Below are 10,386 nucleotides of genomic sequence, written 5' to 3'. Positions count from 1 at the left end.
CAGCGCGGCTCTCCTTTAGACGGCCTCGCTTCACTGCTCGGCTGTCTCTGGCTGCGCATGCGCAGGAAGAACGGTGTATTTAATTGGCCGGAGTTTAGGGCGCGCCTGGCTCGCGTGGGTCAGCTGATCGAGCACTGAGGGGGCGATTTGGGGCTCCCCATTCCTCCTCGGGGCGCCTCCGCGGCCCAGGAACAACTGGGTCCCGGTGTCGGCAGGCCTGGGGTCGGCGACGGCTGCTCTTTCCGTTCTGTCGCCTGCCGGATGGAAGAGCCTCCCGGGAAGCCCCTCAGCTGTGAGGAGAAGGAAAAGGTGCCAGGGGGTGCGGGAAGGGCGGACGCAGGACTCTGATCCTCTTTCTCAGGGTTTTAGGCCTGACTTTATGTCATCGGCGGTCCGAGGGCAGCAGGATCGTCTGCCCTCCCCTCCTCTTAGGGCTGAGGGGGCACAGAAAATGAAAAGGTAGAAATAGCGTGGTGCTGACGTGGTGGTGTTTAAAGAACAAATCTCATTACAGTAGCAATGCGTTAATGCAGTGTGTAACACCTTCTAGATAAAGCTGTATCGACAGCCTTGCTCCTGCCCCCTCCCGCACTCTCAATCTTCACTTCTCCCGCCCCACCTCCTCAAGTACACGTTTTAAGTCTGGTACTTCCAGGTCCTTTGGTGTGTTCGTGTGTATGGTCGAGGAGGGACGTATCCCTGACCACCGAAAAGGAATCCTGTGTGGATTTTTTGGAGAAGGGAAAGTTCCTAAATGGTATGATCCGAATGGTTCCGCAGGCTCCATTTTTCATACCCCTGCTTAGCGTTCCTTAGCGTTCCTGTCAGGACATGTTTATCTACCTTACTTCCATTTTTAAGTTCTAGACAGTATTTTTGTTATAAAAATTTGTTATAAAATACTGTCTAGAACTTAAAAATGCAAGTAAGTTCTTTTTTCTTTTCTTTTCCTTACTTTTCTACTTGTTTTTTTGAGACAAGAATCTCACTCCGCCACCCATACTGAGGTACAGTGGCGCCATCTCAGCTCACTGCAACCCCCGCCTCCCGGGTTCAAGCGACTGTCCTGCCTCTGCCTCCCGAATAGCTGGGATTACAGGCCACCGTGCCTGGCCTTGGAAGTGCCCTTGCTTCTTTAGACTGTACTTTACCGATAGACTTTTAGGATGTTTCCAGTTTTTGCTGATGTTCTTATCATGGCTTAGCTTCTTTGGGCGTGAGAAAGAGCATTTATACGTAAACAAGATTATCCCCAGACATTGATAAGATTGGTGGGAGGCCAGTCTCATGGCTCACGCCTGTAATCCCAGCACTTTGGGAGGCCGAGATGGCTAGATCGCTTGAGCTCAGAGTTTGAGAACAGCCTAGGCAACATAGTGAAACCCTGTCTCTACTAAAAATACAAAAATTAGCCGGGTGTGGTGATGCCCGCCTGTAGTCCCAGAGGCACAGGCCTCAGAGGCTGATGCACAAGAATCGCTTGAACTCGACGCTGAGATCGCACCACTGCACTCCAGGCTGGGCGACAGAGTGAGACTCAGTCTCAAAAAAAAAAAAAAGAAAAAGAAAAATCCACAGTTGGCAGCTTATCTAGTAGCATGTTTTACACATAGTAGATTTTTGGTTTTGTTTCTGTTTTTGAGGACGAGTCTCACTCTGTTGCCCAGGCTGGAGTGCAATAGCATGATCTCGGCTCACTGCAACCTCCCCCTCCCGGGTTCAAGTGATTCTTCTGCCTCAGCCAGTGGAGTAGCTGGGATTTCGGGCGCTCACCATTGCGCCCAGCTAATTTTTGTATTTTTAGCAGAGACGGGGTTTCACCAAGTTGGCCAGGCTGGTTTCAAACTCTTGACCTCAGATGATCTACCCGCCTTGGCCTCCCAAAATTGTTGAGATTACAGGCGTGAGCCACCGCACCCAGCTGAGTAGATCTTTTCTTTTTTAAGGTGTATATGGAGGATGGAAATCTTGATGTTTTGTTGGTTGAAAGATTAGTATAGCTAAAAAGTTCCTAAAAAGCAGAAAAACCTGGGCTGGCTTTGCTGCTGAGAGAATCCTTTGAACCAAAGAAGCCAGAGAGACAAGGGAATCTAGACTTTCAAAGAACAGTAATTTGATTCAGCCAATTCATTTATTTATTTAATAAATCTTTGTTAAATGCCTACTGTGTGCCTGGCTGGGGATTCAGCAGTGATAGCTCCAGCTTCACTGGCCTTCTGCGTGTTCCTTAAACACACATAGCCCATTCCACTGCAGATACTTTATATTTGTGGTACCCTCTGCCTGGGGTACCATTCCCTCTGATCTTCCCAAAACTAGCTCCTTCCTCCTTCAATCTTAGGCTCAAATGATGGTACTCAAAAATGCCTCCCTGACCACTCTAACTAAAGTAGTCCCTGTCAGTAGGCTAGTAACTCTCTCACATCACTCTGTTTATCTATCTAGTTATTTATTACCTTGTAAAATCATTTTCTGTTTGTTTTCTTATTATATGTATTTCTCACTGTATGTAAATTGCATCTGGAATAGCATCTGGAGCAATAATTGCCACATAGTGAGTATCGGTTATTGTCCCAGGTACCAGAGATACCTGGACCATTAACTGACAAAAGATTCATTTGTTAAATGACTGAGGGTGACAGTCCCTGCCACCTTCATGGATCTGGGCAATGGGGAGAAACAGAGATGTAAACAGACAACATAGTGTGATAATACTGTGATGAGGGAAGTAAGAGGACTGGTAGAGTGTCTAACCTAGATTTGGTGAAGGACCCGGAAGTCTATCCCAGGGAAATAAAAATCTAAGCTAAGGCTTGAAATGTTCCAAGTGACAGGAACAGGTTATGCAAAGATCCTGAAATGGTCAAGAGCTTGGTGCTTTTTGAGAACTGAAAGTAGATTGTTAGGGACCAGTGCTACTCGCTGCCTCTTGCTAAGGGACTCTGCCAAGCAATGCATCCCTTCCCTCTGACTCCACCTTTCCACTTGCCCAGTATTGTTGGTGTTTTTCTTCTTCCAGTTAAAGGAGAAATTAGCATTCTTGAAAAGAGAATACAGCAAGACACTAGCCCGCCTTCAGGTAAGTGAATTGTATTCTCAAATTAAGGTGTCGTAGTACAAAGAATTTGAAAACAGTTCTTGACTCTAATAAAGCTTTAAAGAAAATTTATTTCTTGGGCTGTTTTTGTTTCCTGTAGCGTGCCCAAAGGGCTGAAAAAATAAGGCATTCTATTAAGAAAACGGTAGAAGAGCAAGATTGCTTGTCCCAGCAGGAACTCTCACCACACCTAAACCATTCAGGTAAATCTAGACCATTCACTTATGCCTGCTTTATTATTCATTTCCCAGGTATATTTTGGCTGTTGTTCTTTTTCCCACAGTGAAGATAATGACTAGCAATAGACTCTTCAGTTTTAATTTTAATTTTATTTTATTTTTTTTAGACAATCTCATTCTGTCACCCAGGATGGAGTGCAGTGACACAATCTTGGCTCACTATAATCTCCACCTTTCGGGCTCAAGTGATTCTCATGTCTCAGCCTCCCAAGTAGCTAGGATTACAGGCATGCACACTACCACACCTGGCTAATTTTTATATTTTTAGTAGAGACAGGGTTTCGCCATGTTGGCTTGGCTGGTCTCAAACTCCTAGCCTCAAGTGATCTGTCCGCCTGGGCCTCCCAAAGTGCTAGGATACAGGCATGAATGAGCCACCGGCCCAGCTGCAGTATACTCTAATTAACATAAAATTCATATGCCATAAAATCTACTCTATAGACTCTGCTTTCAGTTATAGTGTTTATGAGTTGCTCTTTTTCCCTCTCTTCACTTTTTTCCTTCTCAATTTTCAGAAATTATATTTATTGTTTAAATTTTAGAAAGCTTTTTTAAATTTATGTATATACGAACAGAGAAAAAAATCTGAGTAAAAATACTCTAAAACCAATGGTCAATTCTGATGTTAAAATTCAAGTAATTTATAATAATAAAATTGAGGGTTATTGAAAAGGGAAGGTTATGAAAATTACTTGAGTCAAGGGGAAAATAAAAGAAATACATGAGATAGGCCAGGTGTGGTGGCTCACGCCTGTAATCCCAACACTCTGGGAGGCTGAGGCGGGTGTATCACCTGAGGTCAGGAGTTCGAGACCAGTATGAACAACATGGAGAAACCCAGTTTCTGCTAAAAATACAAAATTAGCCAGGCATGGTGGCGCATCCATGTAATCCCAGCGAATTGGGAGGCCAAGGCAGGAGAATTGCTTGAACCCAAGAGGCAGAGGTTTCAGTGAGCCGAGATCATGCCATTGCACTCCAGCCTGGGCAACAAGAGCAAAACACCACCTCAAAAAAAAAAAAAAAAAAAGAAAGAAAGAAAGAAATACATGAGATAAAAAATTAGTTGAGATTTAAAAATTAAGAGAAAATGTTGTGTGATAAAGAATACTCTGTTTGAAACACATTTTTAGCACAATACTATTTGTTTTACATGTACTTAAAATTTCATAGATTATTTGATTTAAAAAAATTAGGACTTTTAGCTTTATGCAGTGGCAGTATCATAGTCAATGAGGTTTATTCAAGGTGGATTATTGCTAATTGAAAACTTTTCCTAATACCCTGCCATGACAACTTGACACATAGTTGGCATTGGCAATTTTTGACAGTCTCTACGGAGACTGAAAAAAAAAAATTAGGACTTTTAAAAGTATGTACGGTATGGATTATGTACAGCTCCTTTACAGACTCCATCAGATGGTAGAAGTAGTCAGCACCTTGAACATATTCCTCTTAAAGATAACAGTGAACTTACTACTCACAGCCTAAAAAACAGTTTTACTTCACCGGTAAATTCATCTACCTGAATGAAATGCCACTGATTCTCTCTTGAATAAATGTTTAGTAGTATTTATTATAATAGGTTAAAAAATTGAGTCCTTTTTGTTTCATTTTATAAGACAGATAAGGTATATACCTTTTTTTTCCTTTTCAGAACCTAAAAATAAAATACCTCTTTATAACAAGTTACACATCAAAACCCATCTTGATGGAGAAACTGCAGAAAAGACATCTATCACACTTGATGTTGGGCCTGAGTCTTCTAACCCTGGAGATGGCCCAGGAGAATTACCTATACAAAGAACAGATGACACCCAAGAACATTTCCCACACAGGGTCAGTGACCCTGATAGTGAGAAAAAACAGAAACTGCCAAGGAGAAGTAAGAAGCAGCAGAAGAGAACATTTATTTCACAGGAGAGAGACTGTGTCTTTGACGCTGATTCACTCAGACTGTCTGGGAAAAGCCTAAAGGAACAGGAAGAAATCAGCAGCAAAAATCCTACTAGATCACCAGTAACTGAAATAAGAACTCACTTTTTAAGTCTTCAGTCTGAACTTCTGGATTCTCCAGAACCAATTACAGAAACTAATGGAAAGAGTTTATTAATTCCACCAACTGCCCAACCAGAAAAAGGTGTTGATACACTCCTAAGAACTAATTTGACCAAGACGACTACAGTTCCTTTACAGACTCCATCAGATAGTAGGAGTCAGCACTTTGAAAGTATTCCTCCTAAAGGTAGCAGTGAACTTACTACTTGTGGCCAAAAAAGCATTAGATTTACTTCACCGGTAAGTTTGGAGGCACATGGCAAAAAAGTAACTGTCTCTACAGAGAACCTGGTTGTAAATAAAGGTGTAAGTGGCCATCTGCCCACAAGTTCTAATTTAGAGGCAGATATTTCATGTTCTACAAATGAACTCACTCACAATAACTTATCAGCAAATGAAAACCAAAACTTAAAAGAACAAAATCAAACAGAGAAATCTTTAAAATCTTCCAGCAATGCTCTTGATGGCAGAAATGAAAATCTTCAGGAAAATGATATTCTAAGTCAACCTAAGAGTCTTAGCCTAGAAGCAACTTCTCCTCTTTCTGCAGAAAATCATTCTTGCACAATGCTTGAAGGTCTTCTGTTTCCTGCAGAATATTATGTTAGAACAACACGAAGCATGTCCAATTGCCAGAGGAAAGTAGCCGTGGAGGCTGTCATTCAGAGTCATTTGGATGTCAAAAAGAAAGGGTTTAAAACTAAAAATAAGGATGCAAGTAAAAATTTAAACCTTTCCAATGAGGAAACTGACCAAAGTGAAATTAGGATGTCTGACACATGCACAGGAGAACCGAGTTCAAGAAACTCTCAGAAATTTTTCTCGTTAACTAAAGTCAACTCTCCCACTGCGCCTACTGAAGACAATGACCTGTCTAGGAAGGCAGTTGCCCAGGCATCTGGTAGAAGAAACAGAGGAAAAAGAAAATCAGCCTGCACCCCAGCATCAGATCATTGTGAACCACTTTTGCCAACTTCCAGCACGTCAGTTATTAATAGGGCCAAAGATGAAGTCACCTCGCACAAATATCAGAAGAAAAAGGCAGTTATTCGAGAGAACGGTAAATCAAGATGTGTTTGATGATGATGATGATGATGATGAAAGCTAACAATTACTATGTGCCCAGCAATTTCTTTCTTTCTTTTTTTGTTTTCTAAAAAGAGAGCTGAGTGTGGTGGCTTACGTCTGTAATTCCAGCTATTTGTAGAGCTGAGGCTGGCAGATTGTTTGAGCCCAGGAGTTTGAGACCAGCCTGAGCAACATGGCGAAACTCCGTCTCTACAAAAAATACAAAAATTAGCTGGGTATCTGGGTGTGATGGTGTGTGCCTATAGTCCCAGGTAGTCAGGAGGCCGAAGTGGGAGGATCGCTTGAGCCTGGGAGGCAGAGGTTGCAGTGAGCCAAGATCTAGCACTCCAGTCTGGGGAACGGAGTGAGATCCTGGCTCAAATAAATGAATGAATGAATGAATGATAAATTAATAAAGAGATAGGGTCTCACAATCATCCAGGCTAGGGTGCAGTGGTTTGATCATGGCTCATTGTAGCCTCTATCTCCTGGGCTCCAGTGTTCCTTCTGCCTCTGCCTCCGAGCTAGCTGAGACTACAGGCATGTACCACCATGCCTGGCTAATGTTTTTAAACTCTTTGTAGAAGTGAGGTCTTGCCCTGTTGCCCAGGCTGATCTTGAACTCCTGGCCTCAACCAACCCTCCCACCACGGCCTCCCAAAGTGCTGGAATTACAGACATGAGCCACTGTGTCCACCCTGCCTGACACTTTCTAAATGCTGTACAGATACTAACTGATTGAGTCATCATAGCAGTCCTACCTGAGGTAGAATCTATTTTCATTCTCACTTTACAGGTGAGGAAACTAAAGCATAGGGAGATTAAAATGACTTTAGGCAGCATGCAGTGACTCATGCCTGTAATCCCAGCACTTTAGGAGGCCAAGGCGGGTGGGTCACTTGAGGCTGGGAGTTTAAGACCAGCCTGGCCAACATAGTGAAACCCATCTCTATTAAAAATACACACAAAAAAATCAAAATTAGCTAGGTGTGGTGGCACATGCCTGTAATCCCTGCTACTCAGGAGTCTGAGGCAGGAGAATTGCTTGAACCCAGGAGGTGGAGGCTCCAGCCTGGGTGACAGAGTGATACTCCATCTCCAAAAAAAAAAAATTAAATGACTTTAATTAATGTAATTAAAATCAAGAGCCAGGATTCAAACCTGATAGTATGGTGCCAGTGTTCACTAATAGAGCTGAAACAAACACTGAAAAGGAAAATATATTGGTTGTGTATGTAATATTAATATTTATTCAGGCAGAACACAATTCTTATCTATGGCTAGAAGTTTCACAGCTAACATAGAGAGTGTTTTTTGAAGTAAAATGGAATTTGTACTAGAGTAAGACTCTATGTCAGGTTTGGTGGCTCAACCCTGTAATCCCAGCACTTTGGGAGGCTAAGGCAGGAGGATTGCTTGAGCCCAGGAGTTTGAGACCAGCTCGAGCAACATGATGAAACCCCATCTCTACCAAAAAAAAAATAAAGAAAAATTAGCCAGGTGTTGTGGTGTATGCTTGTAGTTTCAGTTACTTGAGAGGCTTAGGTGGGAGGGTCACTTGAGCCCAGGAGGTTGAGGCTGCAGTGAGCCGTGATTGCACCACTGCACTCCAGCCTGGGTGACAGAGCAAGACCCAAGACCCTCTCTCAAAAGAAAAAGAAGAGGAGTCCACTGACAACCTCTTTTAGAAGTCAACACGTAATGTAAAAAGCCTGAGCAACTTTTTTGGATAAAATATCTAATGCAGTGTCTCTAAGGCCTCCAAGGAACACAGGATTTTTGAGGATGGCAAGCAAGGATACATTGTAATTTAAACTTTTAATTCATTTACTGAGGATTTAATCATATCTGATCAACTGAGCACAAAAACTGGGTAATTCATTATGGCTCTAAACCAGGGATCAGCATATTTTCTAGAAGGGGCCAGATAGCACATATTTTAGTCTTTGTGCCCTGTCTTAACTCAGCTCTATGCCGGAGCAGCCAAATTCAATTTGTAATTGTGACTATGTTCTAACACACCTTTACTGTACATTTTACAGCCGAGTTGGTAAAACAAAAAAAACAACTTTATGTGCAAAAATAAGTAACAGGCGGTTCTGTACCACTGGACAGGGACTTGCTCTATGAGCTATGATTAATTAATCCAAAAATAATAATTGTGACTCTTCATTATCTTTTAAGTTAACAAGAATACAAAGTTATCAAAAAGTAGGCAATCCAGTAATCTAGAAATACTATTTTTTACACAGTAGTTTTTTGTTGTTGAGACAGAGTTTCGCTCTTATTGCCCAGGATGGAGTGCAATGGTGCTATCTCAGCTCACTGCAACCTCCACCTCCCAGGTTCAAGCGATTCTCCCATCTCAGCCTCCTGAGTAGCTGGGATTACAGGTGCCCGACACCATGCCCAGCTAATTTTTATATTTTTAGTAGAGATGAGGTTTCGCCATTTTGGCCAAGCTGGTCTTGACCTCCTAACGTCAGGTGATCTGCCTGCCTCGGCCTCCCAAAGTGCTGAGATTACAGGCATGAGCCACCAGGCCCAACCAGTAGATTGAAATAGTCTGCTATAATTTTAGTAGACTGCAGCTACATTTAAAAACTTTTTTTCACCAGGTGACATTCACATAACAACATTAGACATTTTAAATTAAGTGAACAAGTCAGTACATTTACAGTGTTGTGCAGCTATCACCTCTATCTCATTCTAAAACATTTTCATCACCTCAAAATCCCATACCCATTAAGCAGCTGCTACCTATTTCTCTCCCCCTACCCTCTACCCCATCCTTGGGCAACCACCAATCTGCATTCTATCTCTGGATTTGCATATACATCGTATTTCATATATATGGATATTTCATATATATGGAATTATACAATATGAGACCTTTTGTGTCTGGCTGCTTTCACTCAGCATAACAGGTTTATTTGTTTTTGAGATGGAGTCTTACTCTGTTGCCCAGGCTGGAGTGCAGTGGCAAAATCTTGGCTCACTACAACCTCTGCCTCCCAGGTTCAAGTGATTCTTCTGCCTCAGCCTCAGGAGTAGGTGGGATTACAGGCACCCAACACCACGCCTGGCTAATTTTTGCATTTTTAGTAGAGACAGGGTTTCATCATGTTGGCCATGCTGGCCTCAAACTCCTGATCTCAAGTGATCCACTTACCTTTGGCCTCCCAAAGTGCTGGGATTATAGGTATGAGCCATTAAGTCTGGCCACTTAGTATAATGTTTTTAAGGTACACCCTGTGTTGTAACATGCATCAGTAGTTTGTTCATTTTTATGACTAAATAATATTCCATCATATGTATATGCCACAGTTTGTTTATGCATTCATCATTTAGGAGATAGCAACATTTTGAATGGTGTGGGATACCATTTGCAGTAAGAGCAGTTAATTTCTACTCAGGAGGCTGATGTGGGAGGTTGCAGTGAGCCAAGATCTCACCACTGCACTCCAGCCTGGGCAACAGTGAGACCCTGTCTTGAAACAAACAAGCAAACAAAAAGCAGTGGTGACAAACAAAAGGGCACTTAATTTTCCATAGTGGGAGGAGCCAGCATTTAGTAGACCATACTCTGGCAACCTGTTGGAATCACAGTTTTAGAGGTAGGAAAGGATATAGATATTTTTAGTTCACTTCCCTATGAGAGACAATGAGAACAGGGAAAATGAAATAAATCAGTTTGCCTAAGTTTACACTATAAATCAGTGGTTGAGCTGAGACTTCACCTCAGTCCCTTTTCGCAGTTAATGTTGGCCATATACTGTTTTGTTTTATTTGGTTTTATTTATTTATTTATTCTTTGAGATGGAATCTCACTTTGTTGCCCAGGCTAGAGTTCAGGGGGGCAGTGTGGTCCACTGCAGCTTCCACCTCTTGGGTTGAAGTGATTCTCCTGCTTCAGCTTCAAGT

General features: G+C 42.2%; 1 protein-coding gene and 1 non-coding gene across 10 annotated transcripts in view; both read left to right on the top strand.

Moving 5' to 3' along the window:
- The first annotated feature begins 107 nt into the window (after positions 1–107).
- PALB2 (partner and localizer of BRCA2) overlaps positions 108–10,386 on the top strand; it is a 35,949-nt gene continuing 25,670 nt past the window's right edge. For all 9 annotated transcript variants that reach the window (XR_013524722.1, XR_013524723.1, XR_013524720.1 and 6 more), the window contains exons 1-4: positions 108–309; positions 3,020–3,079; positions 3,198–3,300; positions 4,994–6,454. Coding sequence is in view for 3 of the 9 variants with exons in the window: in XM_009009321.5 (XP_009007569.2) it covers positions 262–309; positions 3,020–3,079; positions 3,198–3,300; positions 4,994–6,454 (1,672 nt within the window). In the remaining 6 variants the exon portion in view is untranslated. The remainder of the gene's footprint in view (positions 310–3,019; positions 3,080–3,197; positions 3,301–4,993; positions 6,455–10,386) is intronic.
- LOC118146640 (U4 spliceosomal RNA) lies at positions 4,540–4,679 on the top strand. The gene has a single exon (XR_004732479.1). It is a non-coding gene; the product is annotated as a U4 spliceosomal RNA (small nuclear RNA).

The sequence above is a fragment of the Callithrix jacchus genome, chromosome 12, assembly GCF_049354715.1.
Source record: "Callithrix jacchus isolate 240 chromosome 12, calJac240_pri, whole genome shotgun sequence".
Classification (NCBI taxonomy): Eukaryota; Metazoa; Chordata; class Mammalia; order Primates; family Cebidae; genus Callithrix; species Callithrix jacchus.
The sequence above is the reverse complement of the archived record's forward strand: the minus strand, read 5'-3'. Positions and strand labels throughout refer to the sequence as shown.